General features: G+C 42.0%; 1 protein-coding gene across 3 annotated transcripts in view; it reads right to left on the bottom strand.

Moving 5' to 3' along the window:
• Positions 1-20,468, bottom strand: part of CPEB3 (cytoplasmic polyadenylation element binding protein 3) — a 74,030-nt gene that overhangs the window by 21,770 nt on the left and 31,792 nt on the right. For 2 of the 3 annotated variants that reach the window (XM_072131331.1, XM_072131329.1), the window contains 5 exons: positions 9,979-10,069; positions 6,221-6,277; positions 2,174-2,197; positions 1,055-1,222; positions 281-370 (listed from right to left, as the gene is read on the bottom strand). In XM_072131331.1, the coding sequence (XP_071987432.1) occupies positions 281-370; positions 1,055-1,222; positions 2,174-2,197; positions 6,221-6,277; positions 9,979-10,015 (376 nt within the window). In that variant the 5' untranslated portion in view covers positions 10,016-10,069. The remainder of the gene's footprint in view (positions 1-280; positions 371-1,054; positions 1,223-2,173; positions 2,198-6,220; positions 6,278-9,978; positions 10,070-20,468) is intronic. The other variant, XM_072131330.1, reaches the window with a different exon arrangement.

Below are 20,468 nucleotides of genomic sequence, written 5' to 3'. Positions count from 1 at the left end.
TATTAATCTACATTTTACAAAGCTAAACTTCTCTCTCCCTGTTCTTAAGAATCACCTCAAAAGTCAAGACATTTTTTCTAAGCCAAGACAATCTCTTTGATTTCAAGAAAAGGCGCCACACTTGTATACAGGATGTTGTGTCCGTTACTGCAACTAACCCCGCCCCCAACAGGAAGCATCAGTGATATACGTGTTAGAAACAACTTTTATTCATAATTTTTGCCATTTTTATTTAATAAAAGAAAAGCAGGGCAACAGAGAAGAAAAGAATGTGCGTTACCTTTGGGTGGAAAGTAAGATTTACTTTCTGCTTTATGAGGCCAATCTACCACCAGAGGACCAAACCTCCGGAAGCTTGCAGTGATCTCATCTGGAAAAAGTTAAAAAGAAAAAAAAAGACAATATGGAGAATTCCTTCACATCGAATGGAAAATATCTGGATGGAGATCTTTAGACTCAACCTAAAGACCATCTGCATGACCGTAATCAAATCAGTTATGAAAAACATGACTTATAATGGCCGTTTTGCATCCTTGTGGACGTGTTGTTCACGGTCTATCAGGGATTTATAAAGGATGGCCATGCTCTAGATTATAATGGATCCGTCATTGAGTTATTAGAATAGATCCATGGGGAGAAATAGGATTAAACCTTGCCCCTTCTTCTGCGCCAGATATATCAGAAGGCGCTTTTGGACGAGTCTACACCAGGCCTTGCCTGGCACACACTTGCGCTATAACCGCAGGCTACAGTTAGTGTGCAGAAACATGGAAGGAACACCCCACATACACCCACCAACCCACTCCGCTGCCCGATACAGCCCCCTTCACAAGGAGGTGGTGCAAGGGTGAAAATAAAGTAAATGTGATTATTTCAAGGCTTGTAAACCAGAAAACTGGGATACATGTCCTAATAAATCTCCCCCGTAGACTTGTATTGATTATACCACAGGACATCATTTTGATAAAAGTCCTATGACTCTACACTTGAGTGGTTTATTTTGCTCCCTTTGCGTTGTGAACACATGACAGCATTAGATTTACATTAAAATTACCTTCATCGATGTCTGGAGGTAACCCGCCAACGAACACCTTCCGAGAGTAGCGCTCGACCCGTTCACCGTTCTGACAGTGTGTGGGAGAACTCAAACCAGATGACAAGGACTGGTCAGTGTGACCATCACTAAGGAATCCATCTTCAAAGGGGAACAGCGAAGACCGACCTGGAGGAGGAGAAAAGGGGAAAAAAAAAAAAAACATTAAAAAAAAAGTACCGGTACCACCAAATTAATTTCTGGGTTATAGAACAACAGTTTGTGATGCTGAAAACAAAATATCTTGCCTAGTGCAACAAATTGTCCTGTGTCACTTCTAGAAGCCTTCCGAGAATCTGCATTAAAAATAACCTGGCCAAAAATATGGTTTTGGCAAGCGAGGTCTCCCTTAAAATTTATGGGGGGAATTTATCACAAATGGGCGCACCCTGCCCAGCATAGTGCTGCACTATATAACCTGAGCCAGGTTATAGTAAATGTTCAATCCCCACAAACTATGCAAAGTCATCATCTTTGGCTGTGCACCAGGAGTGGTGACTTTTTCATGGCTTGAATGCCAAAAAACTGAGTAGGACCACTCAATGAACTTCTGGCCACAAAATAGATAAATAAATATAGTAAATATAGTATATATTATATAGTAATCTGCTCAGTTCCTACTCTATAACATGCCGCTTACAGATACAACAGATACTGCATATTACAATACAACAAGTTCCCTTTAAAAAAATAAAGTTTTACCAATTATATAGAATGAGTGGAGTTTAACGATTTTCTATTGTTCTTTCAAGAATTCCTCTTTAACAAGCAAGAAATCACAGCTAAAGGAGCCAAATGATTAAAGGAACATTCAAGATGGTCAAATACTACTCCCATGAGAAAAAAAAAAAAATTAAACAAATTAACAGATTAAAATAAAGCAACTAGTAAAGATTTCATCAAATTAATCGAGAAATTGCAAAATCACACTTTCAGCCTCACAAAAAAAATCAGATATGACGGGAGATTTAAAATAAAAATTTAAAAAATCTGCAAAAGCTTATTAGAGATGGCGTAGATTTTTTTCGTTCCTGAGATTTTGCCAAGCAAAAAACACCCAAAACAAGTGTCTGTATTTACCTCGCCTCCGACCATAGCTCCTGGCTGCATGGAAATAGAGGAAAAGTTATGAAGGTTAACACATAACATTCATATGGAAGGATATCCTCGTAATTATTGATATTGTGTTATAGTGAGGTTATGCACTGTGTATTGCTTATACCTTCAGGTTTTTCTTCCTATAGAGATTACACACAGAGGAGGAATCCCTAAAACCATAATACAAATTGGACACACTGGTCCTGAAGACACCATCATTCACTTAATATACCGTATACTGCAGCAACTGTCAGGATCACACGACTATAGGTTCTTACCTCTAAACTGACCCCTTGCCCCTGGCTATGTACCCCTTTCGGGTAACGTTTTTGCTGAAGTCGTTAAATAAAGTGGAAATATGAAAAAGTCTAATTTCAGTAAATAATTGGTATTGTATGTCTGAGAACATATGAAATGACCTGGTAAAATAAATTGACTCCAAAGTCATATGCAAATTAGCTGAGAAGTGTCATATTTTGTCTGAGATGAGTGACTTTTACACTTCCAAGGGGGAAAAGCTTCACTAAAGCTGTCCATATCATGGGCTCTATAGTACGTAGAGCAATGCTTGTGCAAATGTGCTGCTATACAAATGGAGTTAGAGGCGTTGGTCGTAAACATGAGCCGCTAATACAAATCCCATCCTTTCCTTCTTCAATGTGATTTGAAGGATGAGGGCCTCATCTTTAACATGACACCAAAAGCATGTTTCTTGGTCCTACAGAACCCAAGATAGGGGCATCTGAAGTAATGTCCCTCTTCAGCCTCTCAGGGCGAATCATCTTAGGCAAAAAGTGACTCTTCTCATCTCATTTGCATATGGATTTGTAAACATTTTTTTTTACACATAAGAGGGAATTCTCGAAAGGACATTTCATACTCTACCTGAATGGGGTAAAATATGGTGACAGAGTTTCAAGATTACCCATACAGAATCATATTGTAGGTAAATTAAGGTAAAGTAATGAGTATAGAGGACCATGTAAAAATAAGGCTGCTTTTATTTTACTCATATTCGGTAAGCATCTAAAAAGATGTCCTTTATAGGAAACCTACCATGAGTATTGTCCTATCAGAAGTAGATGTGATGGTAGATTCCTCCTTCCTGCCTCTGTTATGTTAGAATCCTGGAGCCTAACTTGTTAAACTTGTTACTTGTTTGGTAATATGTAAAATAACTGCAGAGGCTACTTGGGCGTGGAGTAGCCTTAGCTCCCAGTGCCCGCCAGGCTAGTACACGCCCCAGTAGCCTCTGCAGTTAATTTGCATATTACTAAAATACAGTTTTTAACAAATTAGGTAAGGTTCCAGGATTATTCAAATACAGATTAGGGCAGAGGCAGGGAGGAACAATCTATCATCAAATCTACTTCTGATAGTAGATTCCTCATGGTAAGTTTCCTTTAAGCGCTGACAGAAAAAAATCTTACAAGCCTCCTGCGACATGCAGCACTGACAGAGTGCAGACACAGCGCCACAAATAGAACAAAGGTACAGGGAAGGGAAATTGTAAAGATCTCCTTTTGAGCAGGTTTATAAAAAGACACATTCTACAAAAGATAAAATGGGAACAAAATGGCGCTGTCCTATGGGCTCAGAGGAAAAGAAAAAATTAGAAAAAGAAAAGCCGTAGCTCGAGCTTATCACAATAAAGCAGCTGACCGTGAAAATTGTGAAGACGCAGAATTATTATGATAACACTTCAAAGGCCTGACGAATACGCTTACAACGCGAAGAAAAAAAAAACGCTCCTCTGCCCACAAATTATTTCCTCCATGACAACACGCTGAGAGGAAAAGGGAGGAATAAATACCGTAATATCACTAAAGGCAATCATTTAATAGTAATCCGAGGAAAAAATCTCAATTAAATGCAAACACATAGAAGGGACATCATCAGCTTATAATAATCTAAATGGACAGTGAGGAAACCTCACCATGGATGTAGGGGGCCTTGGACACAACCATAACTAGGTGCAGGGACCCTGCATTCCTGCAATACAGTGGGACGCTCTATGAGGAGATCTTTTCAACCTATGTAATTCCATAGAAACTTCTAGAAAGGGCGACCAAAGCATAAAATAATCTAAATGGACACTGGAAAAATAAACCCAGAGGCAACATTAAAGTAGGAGTTTTTGGACACAACCATAACTAGGTGAGAGGACCTGGTATACAAATGTATACAATGTACACAAAAACAATACAAACATACAAATTTCTAGTAAGGGCAACTGCAGTGTCCATATTAACATTATTATATTTCAGTTAGAATTAATAAAAACATAATAATCAAATAAAATAAAACAGCAAGAAGGTTACAGAATGGACAACACCCTACTTATTGTACAAAATAATCTAAATGGACAAGAAAGAAAACCTGTGGAAACATGAAAGCAGGGCAGGGATGAGGAATTCATTTTCCCATGGGGCCACAGAGAAATTGGATGGTTTTAGAGGGCAAGACCAATATACAGTACAGGCTGCCCCCAATGTAAGGACTCCCGACTTACAGACGACCCCTAGTTAAAGGAAACCTACCTACTAAGGTAGACTGGGTGGTAGGTGCCTCTATTGTACACGAGGATAGCCGTTTTAAGAGCTAATCCTCACGTCCCCTGTATCGTTATCTAACTTTTATTGCCCTAATATGCTAATTTTCTAAAGAGGCTACTGGAGCGTGGAGTAGCTGGAGCTGAGGCTACACGGTGCGGCTACTCCACGCCCCAGTAGCCTCTTTGATCCTCCTACCCGTATACATCTGCGGCGCACAGCTGCAAGGAGCCCTTGTCCGCAAAGCCGGCACTTTGCACATGCCCAGAAGGCAGTCCCGCCGCTGCGCGGTCACTGCTCCAAAGCCAGAGCTACTGCGCACGCCCAGAACTCCGGCTTCGAGGATGAGTGCGCGCAGCTCCTTGCAGCTGTGCGCCAAAGATATACGTGTAGGAGGATCAAAGAGGCTACTGGGGCATGGAGTAGCCGCGCCGTGTAGCCTCAGCTTCGGCTACTCCACGTCCCAGTAGCCTCAATAAAAGTTAGATAATGATACAGGGGACGTGAGGATTGGCCCTTAAAAGGGCTAACCTCGTGTACAATAGAGGCACCTACCATCCGGTCTACCTTAATAGGTAGATCCATGGTGGTAGGTTTCCTTTAAAGATGGACCCCTCTGCCCACTGTGACCTTTGGTGACGTTCTCTGGAAGCTTTACTATAGTCCCAGACTGAAATGATCAGCTGTCTGTAATGAAGCTTTATTGATAATCCTTGGTCCCATTGTCATTGGGACACAAAAAATTTTTATAAATTATAAAAATTACAGCTACAAGTATATAAATATATAATATTTATTTAGGCATCCAATGCAAACGCCTAAGGGTGACTATAGTATAAAGTACGATCCCCATAGCAGACTATAAGCACCAAAATCCCTAGACAGTATAGTTCTTACTGGGAGCTTAGCTACAATATTCTGACAAAAATTCCAGAATACACATTTCCAAGCACAGAGCAGCTTCTTATCTCATTGCCACTGAATTGGTTAAAAGTTTTTTTATGATGAGTCACAGAAATTAAGCATAATGGAAAGATTTGCACTTGTCCAATGTTTTTAACCCACTTGCTTTTGGATCATGGATATAAACTGTCTAAAACAGGGATGTGTGACTAAGACCTAAACCCTCCTTACCCTATCCACACACACAGTGATTGGCCATCTTTAATAAGGTAAAAAGACAAGTAGAAAAAAATCTGTCAAACACCCCCCCCCCCCCTTCATATCCTCTGTGCAGTTGATTATTGCCAGGGAAAAAAAAATTCAATGAATTTTTCGTCGATCCCCCTGTACTCTTTCACGGTTTATGCATTTAGACTTTCATTAGATAACAGACCTTTTATAAATAACTTACAATTTTTTTTAGTTAAAAAATATAAAAAATCAACCAATCTACATAGGAAAACTGGATATAACGTGATAGGTTTTACATTCTTTAGACTTGGAGCGTATACAAACAAAAAATCAAGGAACTTACAGTTAAGTGCCATTATGTTATCAGTTGCTGGGTGATGGAAATTCATTCCCATTCGAGCTGTAAAAAATAAAGAAAAAAAAAAGGAAAATAAAATAAAGTATTTTAGTTTTGTAGAGAATTGCACACATACAGACATGAAAAAAAAAAAGATTTTTTCACTTCTGTGAAAAACATTAACAACTGTTAGGATATGTGTAAAGTATTCAGAATTCTAACCTATCGGCATATATTCTGGAAAATCAAAAGGGCTGACCTTGGATGGATCCACTTACTTCCCTTGGGCTTCTCGACCCTGAGGTGCAGTGCTCCAGCTGGACCGAAAGTTGGAGCGCTTATGTGGCCAGTGAGGCCAGGAGTAGCAGGAGTAGAGATGAGGGGACCTGTAGTTCCCGGGTGACCCCCTGGCGAATGATGACCTTGGCGAGTGGCAAGGTATGTCTATTTGCCGGATTGGCTGTTTGACTGCCAATGCAACAATACGCCCGGGTCTCTCGGCCGATCCTGGACTACAACTATGGGTCCACTCATCTCTAGCTAGGAGACCAAGTGCCATTAACCTTCTCCCTTCTGTGACAAAAGAGGCCACTAACCACAAAAGCTTGCTATAAGCAGAAGTGTCTGGATGTGGGAGAAATAAGGAGCCAGAGGGGGACATGTTCATTTATCGTAAGCCCAAGTGTAGTTGTCAAACCCCAGACGGGAGAAGGCAATGTCCTACAGTTCAACTAATGGATGATTCTTAAGAGCATTGGGGGTTTTTATCTCTCGCCACTCCCACCTTTAAGCTGATTACACGTTTCCCCCTTAGTTGCTCACAAGCCACAATTCGGTACTTCTTACTTGTAAGCCCCTTCCCCTTGAATCAACTAGTCTACAAGGGTTTCATGAGTTGGACTCCACTGATCTTAAACCATTGGTCTACCCTAAAGCCAGATGCCAACAAACAGTAAAAACATAGATTTTTGGTCACTTAGAATTGTCCAATTTGCAGTGGATTTCAGTCCCTGTGCTATTCCACTTTTACCAGAGGATTAGCTTTTGCAGTCCTAGTGTCATCAGTTTTATCTGAGATTTTTACATAAATTTTCATCATAATTCTAGCAACGTATGTTTTCACACTCACGTTGAAGTTGAATGGGCGTCTTTCTACGGACCATGCAGAGCCAGCGTTCTGTCCGAGTGCGGACTAGGACAGTACATGTATGAGAAAGCCCCATTGTGTTCCCTATTGTTATCTCGTAGTGTGCGTTCAGAATCATTTACATCTCTAATAGTAACATATTCATTTCCAAGCGTCATTTTATAACCTTGCTCATTTTTTTGTGACCCTTAACTGGTTACAAAAATAGAGCGGAGTGTGACATCTGGAGATCTCGGTTTCTGAGCCGGTCCTTGTGCCAGGTGCTGCCTGTGTGACATTTTTCATCTGTTCCTGACCTGCTATTTTTATATATGTATACATATCCGGAAGATGAAAAGAACAGGTTTCGATGTAGACATGAATAGACACGGAGTACATAAGATACGTTACTCGAGAGCAAAGTTACTCAACTCAAGGAACCCGGCTGGTATTGGGTGTATACTGTTCAAGTAACAACGTGGAGACAGCCATTTTCTATAGAACATAGGTGCTAGGAAGGAGATGGTATCACTAATACAACTTATACTCTAAAGTATCTATGGGTAACAGAAGCATTATTCATACCGTGTATGAATAATGTACAATGGTAATAAATTATACAACAGATGACTCCCTTTAAGCCACCAGACTTGAAGTCGTAGGTTATCTACACCAAAAAAAAAAAACATGAACTAAATCAAGCTTATCCGATTCAGGGTTTTAGTTAAAGACAGTTGTGCAGGAGCAAATTTTGCCTAGAGATCTGACAGATTCAACAATGTCCCCAAACATACAACCAATGCCATAAAAGGGGTTTCCAATGAATATGGAAAAAACCCTAGGAGCAGAGGTCGCACTAAAATTTTTCCAGAAGGGTAATAATACTCCTCTCACCATTTTTGAGGAGTATTTTTAACCGAGGAGGAGTACGAAATTTTCATTAACATATATATAACTCCTAGGAATATATGTAGTGTTAATAGACGTCTATTAATACAAGGAAAAAGTTACAGCTCCTATTTTCTGTGCTTAAAGGAAACCTACCACTTTAAAATGTAGTTATAACTCTCAAATACCTTGCACCAGCTCAGGGTGAGCTGGTACCGGAGCAGATCTTGTAACCGATGTATGGCTTGTAAAACTGTTTTATTCTTTAGATTTCAACCCCCCTTCGGCACACCATGATACGTTCTCGGTGCACCATGCGCACGACCGTGCGTGCGCCTGAATAGGAAGTGCTGGAGAGCCGGTGAAGTCACCAAGCTCTCGGGCACACTCACCCCTGCGCAACTTCGTATGCAAAGCCGGCTGATGTTGCGCCGGCATGAGTGTGTCCGAGAGCTCTGTGACTTCACCGGCCTACCCCTTCGCTCGGTTTCACCCCCGCCCCTCACTCGGCTCCTCCATCCCTCACAGTCTTTCGGCGCCCGCTGGGAGAGACTCTGACAGTGAGCACAAAGTCCCTCCCCATCATGCTTACAGCCACTCAGCGATGCGATCCTGCAAAGGATATTTTCCTCTTTTGCAGGATCGCAGCCAGCAGCCCACATATAAGCTTGGTGATTTTATGGGGGAGTAAATCAGCCTATACATGACGCTTTTAGAGGCGATATTACGACCTCTGCCTAGGAGCTTTATGAATCATAAGAGATGTGTTTGGCTACAGTAACAGCTTTCATATTTAAAAAGTAGGTTCATATTTGGCTTAGTCATGGTCCATTACACACGTTTTCAACATACGTTGCTCAATCCATCTTCACCAAGACTCGCATGAGATCTGAGAAATGAAGTTGAAGCACCTGACCAGTGGCCAACTATGGACAGATGTGGCGTCATGTTTGGGAAAAAACAGCCATGTACTTTCTAATCTTGGATAAACCGTCAACACGAAACATTGTACATGTACAAGGGCTAAAACACACAACCATGCTCGGTCCATAAATCCTAAACAAAGTTGATGCTTGAAGTTCCATCCCAGGAGCAAATCGGGCCATTACGTGGTGGAGGATTCACAGACTGAACATTCCTGTCTGCTTCTAGCCTAATGTTGTATGAAGAGATCTTAGGGGCGGAGACCACTCTATATACGGCGGGTGTCTGCTATGTGGTTCAGCAGACACCCACCGTTAGCAACCCACGACCGTTGCTGGGATCAAGCATGTGCTACTAGAAGAAATAAAAGTAGTTGTAGCTCAGAGCTGTGAACATCTGACACAAATCTGATTATTTTCTCTGACTCTTAACATACAACTGGATACTAGGCCGTGGGCATCTGGCCAAAATCTGCAAGAAAATCTGCTGTGATTCACTGCAGATTTTCATAAGGATTATGGCACGGCTGGGGAACGGAAAATGTTTACCTCTAACAGAAAATTCTGACTTGTTAGAAGAATGTAATGACAATAAGCTTTAGAGAAAATGTCAGCAATCTATGGTAAAAACATGCTACAAAGTGTTCCATTTTTTTGCAGTGCCTCCGCAGGGGAAATTAAACATTACACCCTGCCAATTGAAATCAATGATTCATCTCAGTAATGCATTATATGCCAGGTCCTTTCCCTATATGCCAGTACATGAGGTTCCATAAGATTGAGAACATCACTATCCCATACAAGATGCAAATAGAGAGTGGTGTTACCTTTCAAAGGTTCATGGTCAGTCCTTATCATATCCATTAAGGAATTCTCCAGAGAGTGCAAGTTGAAAGACTCATAGGGTCTGTTCCGGTCCTGGAAGATAAAGAGTGAATAATATTTGTAAATCCATGGTGAAGATACAAAGTCAAAGACTTCTCAGTTTATGGTAAACTTGTCCCACTTAGTACAGGCAGTCCCTGTGTTACGTACAAGATAGGTTCTGTAGGTTTGTTCTTAAGTGAAGTTTTTATGGAAGTTGGAACTGTATAGTTTATAAATTGTAACCCCAGACAGAATTTTTTTGGTCTCTGTGACAAATGGATTTTAAAAAAGTTGGATTTTCATAAAAACCAGGATTAACAATACATCTCAATTACAGGCACCTGTGCTAACTGTTACAGCTGTCTATTGTACCCGAAGGTTAAAGTGCAGCAAATTACCAACATCCAGAGGTCCCTTTGTAACTAGGGATCGTCTGTAAGTCGGGTGTTCCACCTGTACACAGCATACAGAGGCATGGTGGTAGAGGGGTGGTGTGCGAGACAGACAGGGGTGTCCCCCTCAACAACGCCCAGGATTTTAAATAAAAACAATGAATTAATCTTGGATATAAAGAAATCTGTAGGAAAGCCCAGACCCAAGTGGTGTAAGGGAGGGGTATAGTGGAGGAAGGCTCCCAAAGGTCGTCCCAAAACGGAGGTCGGGACCAACCATAGTGCGAACCCCAAAGCTTTCTCTAATGTAAGGACTACAGTCCTGTGGCCATATCAAGGATCTTCAGAAGAGAACATTTTCGGTAAATACAATATATTTTTAATATAAAAATTTGTTGAACATGAAATACTTGCATCCTACAAACACATAGGAAGCCGTATTCGGCTTCTAAAACCGGAACCCCCGAAACGGCAGGATGCATTTAATAAGTACAGGTTATTCATGAAATCACCATCTGTATTCAAAAGAAGTCAATTTTCCTGTAAAATGATCATTATTTTCCCTTTAGGATATGTAAAAGCCTATACATTGTGCCATTGACGGGAAAGGGCTGAAATCATTGTTTTTCACCCGATTATTCCAGGGCTTCGTGACCTTTAAGAGCGCACAGTTACTATTTCATCTGCATCACTCAGTAAAGTTCAACACCTCCTTAACGCGTGATCTTAGCCCATTCACCGCAGGACGCGGCCAATGGCGAGTAAACAGATCACTTACTAATTACAACTATGACACAGGCGCCAACCTTTTCACAAATGGGGAACGCGTCACTTGTAGCAGACGGGAACCAAAGAACACGTACAAGAAAGCGTCCTGCCATCATTATTGATTTCCAGGGATCATAAACTAATTATTTACAGCTAATTGAAGAAGGAAAACTAATTGCATATACGAATTACAGATTTCTAATATTCCCTACAAAATTACCTACGCACGGACTCCTAAATACTTTTTTTTACAAAGCCATTCAAATCAAGCTGTGCTATAATAAAGTAAAGATAAATAAAGCAAATAAAGTTGACCGGGAAATGCAAAATTATATTTTTAAATGCCATTTTGAAAAAAAAAATAAGGTATTTATTTGATACATATTTATCCGTCTCTAGCTTTCAAGAAAAACTTTTAGGGATAGTGAAGTCTGTTCACGGCTGCCTCCATTCATTGGCTGAGCATGCACTTCCTGTGTGTCGGGAGACAACAGGAAGTAGAGTGTATCGTGGTCAGCAGATTGTGAAAGGGAGTGTAAAGGTCCCACATTCCTTGCTGTAACAAGTATAATATTCATCCCTCCAGAAACCCCCACTTCAATGGATTTTTAAGATAATTTAAGTTGACCAAGCTTACCTGTAGGCTTATTGGTGAACTATGTTAGGATCTTTTTTAGCACCTCTGCCTAACACAACCAGGCTAAAAGGTGTCCTATAGAGATGTTTGGCTTATCCCCCATATAAACAGAGTTCAATAGTTATGATTGGCGTTTGCCAGGGTGTCCTAAATTATACCCCAGATAAACAGGGTTCTATGCATATACGGTAATTGGTGTACACCCAGATGTCCATATCCCAGATAAAAGGGGTCCTTTGGATTCGGTTGGAGTATGCCAAGGTTTCTCCATAGGACCCCATTTACCTATATACAAGTCAGGACACCTGGGTCTACACTTAATGTATCCAATGGACCCTATTTATCTGAGTATAAGTAAGGACACCTGAGAATATATCAAACATTACATAGGATCCCATTAACTTTGGTGTATGCCAAAATGCCCAGATACACAATACCCAGGGCAAATAGGGTCGTATATACACATTTAGTGTAACCCATGTGTTTGGACTTGGCAGCACCTGGTACATGTCTTTTATGAGAACCTACACTACCAATAAAGGAACCATATAAATAGAGTATAAACCCAAGGACTTATATACAGTGTATAATTATATACAGTAGGACCAGTTTTCCAGGATCTATGACTTTGCCTCAACCCAGTTCCTGGGATACTTGCATTACCAACATTTTTTACACCAGGAAAAACGAGTTTATACGGCGAGATCAGATAAGAAAAGAATTATATGAGAGCGCCAACAAATGAATATCTGCAGCTGCTAATAAAAAGTTCTCAGAAATGCAAAGTGCAGACATAATTGCCCTCAGATGATTGAATCACAGACAAGTTTCATCTTCACATCTATACAATTTCACACAATTTTTTGCCCCACATTTGGGACCATGAGAATTTCATCGTTAATCAAGGTTATGCATAAACTGGAGAGGCTCCATTCTGAATATATAAATATATCACAGCCCAGACATTCATCCAGAGAGCACTTGATAAATCTGCACCGCTGATTGGAAAATTTTCGATTCGGTCTACATAGAATGAAACATAACCAGGGTTTTCCCAAAATTATTGTAATCATGAAACCTTATAAATAGCAGCACAAGTTATAGGGCAAGAGGTAAATCGACTTCCATAAGTTTATCTTACAAATAGCTGGAAGGAGAAATAATTAACCGTATCATTTCACTTCCCTGTTTCCACTTCTCAATCACTCGGTCTTCAATCCGTCTCCTGGGTCCCTTGTTGTGGTCACGACATACGCAACTGACCCCTGACGCTAGTCAAAGGACATCTACAACCACATTTAGGGCTGGTAGACTGTCACCAATTGCATACTTGTTACCTTAGGGGTTAGGTGGGAGTCCTCCTGCCATGTTCCAAAATGTCTGCTACACCAAAATAACTTTAACTTTATGCAAATGAGTCATAGGCACTCACCCCTCCGGTAGCTACGCTCCTCCTGGCTCTGTAGGAGGATAAAATATGCACACTCCCTCATAGATATTCCACTACGACGCCGGCCGCAAACGCTCCATCTCGGAGCTGGCCAGCCGGAAGTGCGGCTGCGAAAGAGATACAGACGTGATTTCGTCCACGCAATTTCGTGTGCAATTTTGTGATTTTGTGTGCATATATTATCTTCCAAGGAGCCAGGAGGCTAGTGGAGGGGTGAGCGCCTCCGGCTCATTTGTATAAAGCCATAAAGTTTTGGTGTACCAGACGTGCCGGAACGGGGTAGGACTCCGCCACTTAATCCCTAAGGTAATGAGCATGCATTTGGTGACAGTCTACAACCCCTAAATGTGGTGGTAGATGTTCTTTAAAGAGACTCCACCATCAGCTATTACACCACTAAATAAACAGCATTCTCAAGCAGGGTATGAAATATCATTTTTTCAGCATTGCCTTCTCTTTATGCCAAAATTCACCCGTAAAAAAAAAAATTTGCAAATAAGCTGAAGAGCTACTTTTTTCAGTTCATTCACCCCTATCTTTGGTCATACAGAACCAAATACCATTGTTCTCCAATGTACTCCTGAGCAACAAGGGGAATCTGCAAGATACTCTGCCTATACCGAAACAAAAAAAAAAAAAAAAAAACAGAACCAATATTCCACTGTCTAACTTTTTATTATCCCCCCACCCCCAAGTACAATACTTGGCAACAATGAACCTAAAAAGGTTTAAGAAAAACACGTACACGTAATCCATCTGTTCTACACGGATTAACGAGTCAGGGCTCAGGAGTTTGTAAGCCAATTTTCCAACTCCTTTTCCTTTTTACGAATTCAGTTCCAGTTTTTTAATGAATGGAACAAGTATAATAATTAGTAATGACAAATTTACTATATCTATCTAGAGTTTAAGTTGGTACATTTCTACCAACAATCAAAACTGGGACCAGTATTACCGCTTTTGGCCATCAGTGGCCCCTCCCAATTACTAATATAAGCTCAGCTCAGTTGAGTGTGGAAGTGTTTGACCCAAGATGGGCTTTGCCAGATACCTCTTCTGGTTATGTATCCAGGTGGAACAAAGAATGAAGTCTGATAAGATTCATCATGGGTGATCTCTTACAGACACCTGTATGTGGATTGTAGGAAGGTCTATCTACAAACAAGATGAAACTTGTGTCTTCACTTGAAGGGCTCCTTCACTTTGGATATCATACACATAAGATAGAAAATTTGGCAGGCTTGGCTGATTGTCTTGTGTATATGAAGACCATCCCAAGATCTACCTGTAGAACTTCTACTTGGGACCCATATGTTGTTGTCCAACATAGTCAGCCAGTCCTGCCAAATTTTCTATCTTAGACAACAACATATGGATCGCAAGTAGAAGTTCTTTAGGTGGATCTTGGCATGGTCTTCATACACACAAGACAATCAGCCAGTTCTGCCAAATTTTGCAAGTTGGACAACTGCTCTGTGTGTATGGTGGACCAACAGAAGGAATAGATTTCTTGTGACAAAGCATTCTAACCCAAGATTTCTGAAAATTCTTGAAAATATTAAATAGAAGGATGTGGGGGAAAAATACAGAGAAACGTCAATTGCAGAATATTATTTAAAAAAAAAAATCTCATCTCAACAGATTTAGGCTACATTCACATTGGCGTTGCCCGTCGTACCGTAGCACGGCGGGCACACCGCGGCGCCGGGGAGAGGAACATGGCACATGGCGCCGTATGCTGAGAAAATATAGGACATGTCTTATCTTTTCACGGGATATGGAGCGGTACGGTGCCGCACGTGTGCTGCACCGTACCGCTCCCGTAGGGCGCCGTGTGCCCCCTTGCCATCTGTGGGGGACGTTTATAGGCCGTATATACGTCCCCCATACAGCAGTCTGGTTTGTGAGCCTTAGTTTGTAAGCTAAAACATTGAGTCCATTAAAAGGTAGGTGGACATTGTTGTCCTTGGATAGAGGGGTTATTTTCATATCAAGCTAAAATGAGAACATTTGTAAAAGAGAGAGAAGTCAAATAACCAGAGAGTAATTTAATAGGGAAAATGGAAAATCTTGGCTCGCGGCATGAATAATGGCAGGAGCCCACTAGTTCGGCAGAGATTTCTTATCTGTATAACCCCCATGTACGCCCCTGCCTGCATGTGCTCAGCATCTACCAGACAATCTATAGATCTGAAGGCTAATCAAATAACATGCGGAGGTCAAGCAAACAAGGTTCTCCTTCAGAATAGCAATCAACATCTCAGGACACGATGTCCCATCAGCCACCCATCAGAATAGATTCAGCATCTCTACAGTCAGGCTCGGGACTAAATCAACAATTACACATTTCAGTCACATCCACCATCCTCAACCTTTGAATCCTGTGCAGGTCAATAAACTATTATCTTCTCAGTGTATTGAAGGAAAAAAAGCCATTTGAAGGAGCACTCTTTGGGCCTGAGATGGTAATGCTTGGATAGAGCGACCAGCCACCGCTAAACAAACGTGAAATTAAACTAACGCGGCCTCAGCGACGCATAATGAGGCCTTCTGACAGAATCCAGGTAAACACAGGGACGGTTCGATGTTCCATCATCTTCCCCCATGAGTAAATATTGCTTTAAGATGGCTGCTTTGTCTTTGGAGATTAAAAATCTATCCAAACGTGCCATTTACTAGCAACAAAAAAAATTGTTCAAAAATATACCTTAAAGGGAACCTGTCACCTCAAACCTGGCTACAAAATCCCAATTAGTGCCTTACAGAAGATGGTACAGGTGTTTCTAATGTGCTGTAAAAATGCCTTTCATTAATCCTGATTTATGGATCCAGTCAAGGGGGCAGGAGAGGGCTCGGATCCAGTCAAGGGGGCAGGAGAGCGCTCGGATCCAGTCAAGGGGGCAGGAGAGCGCTCGGATCCAGTCAAGGGGGCAGGAGAGCGCTCGGATCCAGTCAAGGGGGCAGGAGAGCGCTCGGATCCAGTCAAGGGGGCAGGAGAGCGCTCGGATCCAGTCAAGGGGGCAGGAGAGCGCTCGGATCCAGTCAAGGGGGCAGGAGAGCGCTCGGATCCAGTCAAGGGGGCAAGAGAGTGCTCTGATCCAGTTAAGGGGACAAGAGAGCGCTCGGATCCAGTCAAGGGGGCAAGAGAGCGCTCGGATCCAGTCAAAATCCAGTCTACGCACAGTTGCAAAGCCTCCAAAACCCAACTCTCCGCACGTCCCTCTGCTCTGCCTCCACCTCTGGGTCACTGTGAGACCGTTTCAAAATCCCTTGCATGCACGGTGCACCTGTTATTTCAGGGCAGGCCTGCTCATCCCAGGTACAACACCCGTGTGAAAAAGGGCTACCTGGCTGCGCTCCGATATTACTGGCGCATGAGATTGACAAAGGCTCTGAAGGACTTTGTGAAAACATCACAGCTGTAATAATTCTGAACTAGTTTATCAGAATAAATCATCACAAACTAGGAATCATATGGACGGGAGGTCGGATCCCTAGACTGAAACGCACAAACCTAAAGGAAGAGCTAACCGTACAACTGGTACTAGATTGGCCTCAGCAGCCACTAGTCCAGTAGTAGCCTTTAATGGGGCGCTGGTATATATTTTTCTGCCAGGTTAATGCTAAGTGGGAGAGGGTCTCATGTACGATATGTGAACGGAGAGATGGCAGTATATACACATGCTCGTGGATTTAACAATATGAGCAATTAGAGTCACAGTATTACCTTGGACACTTTCACTGCTCTATTCAAATGTCAGACACAGGTTCTCTATAGTTGTGATAAATATAGGGGCCTACTTACATAAGCTCCACTTATATACATCTCACTTCTAACATTTTGGAAGTAGCTCCCAACTCCTAACAGAATTTTGAACTTCCAAAATAAATCCTAGGATTGTAAATTTTAACAAACTTTGGCTTGATAACCGCTTAAAATGTCAAATCCGTAATCAGGGAGAGAATAAGATGCGGTCACATTGCGCTTACGTTGTAAAGTCTATTAGGAAACTTTTTGAAATTAATAGATTTTTCTAATTTCGACATTTGAAGGACATCCACCACCAGTTTAGTGGTGGTAGACTTTTCTTTTATGCATGCTCGTTACCTCTAGAAGATGATACTTCCGATCCTGTGCCTCCATACTACCGAGAAAAGGCGGCTATAAAAATGTGTAAATAAGCCAGAGACTCTCAGGCTCACGTAACCAGAGCGCCTCATGGCTCCTCCAATCCGTAAAGGACATCAGGACGAAGGATTGAAACCAATTACGCAAATGACCTGAGGGGCTCTGGCTCCATTGATGTCAGCTGGGAGCTCCTCAGGGTCATTTGCATAATTTTAAAACCTTGGTTTCTTAAAAACAAGGGCATGAAAAGCTACAAGAACAGCAGATCCTGCCAGAGGCGGCACACATTAATATGTCAGTGGGCTTGGTTAACAATCCTTCATACAGGACGTAGATGTCTTTAATTTATTCAGGCACCCCCCCCCCATCCCCCTCGGTTCATCAATATTCACCCATCCGTCCTCTCGCTCTTGTCAGACAGCAGGATGACTTCACAGGATCTAGTGGGAAACAAGTGCATCATCCATCAGGAGGTAACATGCATGTATTTTAGGCCAGTCTTCCACCGATAAACTGGTAGTAGATGTTCTTTAAATTATATTTTAGACAAGATTTAATCTTAGATATTTTCTATCAATTTCTTTGTGTTGTTAATTATTTCTATTTTTATTTTACCTGCATATGAAATACATAGTAATAACCAAAACAACAAATACAACCACCAAATGGGGAGATGGAGAGTGCTGAGCTCTGTAATACTGTTTATAGAGATTATGGGTGTAGCTCAAGACTGGTATCGGCTTATCGTAGATGGAGAGCTTCTTTCCAAGTGTCCTGTTTGGGGATGGCGATTCTCACGCAAGACCCTGACCCCAAGATGGGGACATCCTGGGGTCAGGAGAATCCCGTTCTCGGGAGATTCAAAGGTTGCAAAGGTGGTTAATGCATTTATTAGCATCTACATATCAGCCAGATATCGAAATACCCGCTTAAAAAAAAAAAAAGAGCCTTCGTTATCCAGGGAAACATTGCCACTCACTACCCAAAGGCTGCGTTTGTCACTACAGTTAATTTAAACAAAATAAGCCCATGAATGCGCCATTTCTGGAAAAACAGACTTGGGAAACCCAATTTATCATCATATTGCAATAAAGTTATATATACGGTGATAAGTGAAAATGAAAATGCTTCAAGTGTTTATTCCACTCCTGTATGAAGCTGACCTTTATGTTAAATATGGGAAGTGAGAAGGAAAGCTGCTAGTCAGGGCACAATGCTATAAATGGAAATAAGGTCATCTCAGATTCCTTGATGAGAGTCTTTTCAGACTGGGTCAGGGCCAGACTAGTTACTCATCCAATAATAGTGCTTATATCATTCACCAGAGACTAAGTAGTGTATCCTCATATACATACTAACTGATATTGGAATTTAGGGGCAGGTACAGAATACATAGACCCTTGTCTAAATAATCTATGAATAAGAAGTCTTCCAGAGAGTAACAGGATGATACTATAGTAGCAGTAGACCTCTCTACTAGAGATGAGCGAACATACTCGTCCGAGCTTGATGCTCGTTCGAGCATTAGCGTACTCGAAACTGCTCGTTGCTCGGACGATTACTTCACCCGCTCGAGAAAATGGCAGCTCCCGCCGTTTTGCTTTTTGGCGGCCAGAAACAGAGCCGATCACAAGCCAGGAGACTCTGCACTCCACCCAGCATAACGTGGTACCCTTACACGTCGATAGCAGTGGTTGGCTGGCCAGATCAGGTGACCCTGGGATAGACTAGCCGCTGCCCGCGCTGCTCGGATCATTCTCTGTCTGGATGCCGCTAGGGAGAGAGCTGCTGCTGGTCAGGGTTAGCGTTAGGGTGTTCTATTAGCTTACTGTTAGGCAGGAGTGATTCTACAAGAACCCAACAGCCCTTCTTAGGGCTACAATAACATTATACTTTTTTTTTTTTTTGTTTGCTTGTGGCTGGGCTTGCTGGCACTAGTGGTGCAGCTAGTACCATATTGTGAGGAATTTGCAGGGGGACTTGCTACCGTTGTGTTTAGCTCTTAGTGACGCACATATCCACCTCAAACACCAAAGTGGGAAAATTTATTAGGGGTTTGATTTCAATTAGGCACAGTCTGCCAGTTTCTTTTTATTTTACGTTTATTTTTTCACAACTCAGCGTCATCTCATCAGTGTGCTTTCATACTTGGCTAGAAAATAGCCATAGGAGAATCCAAACGGCTTACTTACGCCTACAATAGCGTTATATATATTTTATTTCTGGTTGATCTGCTGGTGGCTGTCCTTGCCTCAGTGCATATACTAGCCAATTGTGAGGAATTTGGAGTGAGACTTGCGACCGCTGTGTTTAGCGCTTAGTGACGCACATATCCATCGCAGAGACCGAAGTGGGATAATTTATTAGGGGTTGGAATTCAATTAGGCACAGTCTGGCAGTTTCTTTTTATTTTACGTTTATTTTTTCATAACTCAGCGTCATCTCATCTGGCATAGCAGTGTGCTTTCATACTTGGCTAGAAAATAGCCATAGCAATAGGATAGCATTGTTTGGTTTTAAAAACTAATAAACACAAAAAAACACAAAAAAAAGTTAAAAAAAAAAAATTAAAGTTATATAACTTTCATTTTCAAAATGTTTAACCCGAGGGCTAGGGGTAGAGGACGAGGACGAGGGTGGGGACGTGGGCGTCCATCTACTGCAGGGGTCAGAGGCCGTGGTCCTGGGTGGGGTGAGACACCACCTGCTGATGAGGGAGCAGGGGAACGCCGCAGAGCTACACTCCCTAGGTTCATCATGTCTCAAGTTACTGGGACTCGTGGTAGAGCACTGTTGAGGCCAGAACAGTGCGAACAGGTGATGTCGTGGATTGCCGACAATGCTTCGAGCAATTTGTCCACCAGTCAGTCTTCCACGCAGTCCACCCATGTCACCGAAATCGGCACTCCTCCAGCTCCTGCACCTCAGCCTCCTCCCCCCCAGTCTGCCCCCTCCCAGGAAAATTTGGCATTTGAACCGGCATACTCTGAGGAACTGTTTTCTGGACCCTTCCCACAGTCACAAACCACTTGTCCGGTTGCTGCTGAGCAATTTTCCGATGCCCAGGTTTTCCA

The sequence above is a fragment of the Engystomops pustulosus genome, chromosome 11 (assembly GCF_040894005.1).
Source record: "Engystomops pustulosus chromosome 11, aEngPut4.maternal, whole genome shotgun sequence".
Taxonomy (NCBI): Eukaryota; Metazoa; Chordata; class Amphibia; order Anura; family Leptodactylidae; genus Engystomops; species Engystomops pustulosus.
The sequence above is the reverse complement of the archived record's forward strand: the minus strand, read 5'-3'. Positions and strand labels throughout refer to the sequence as shown.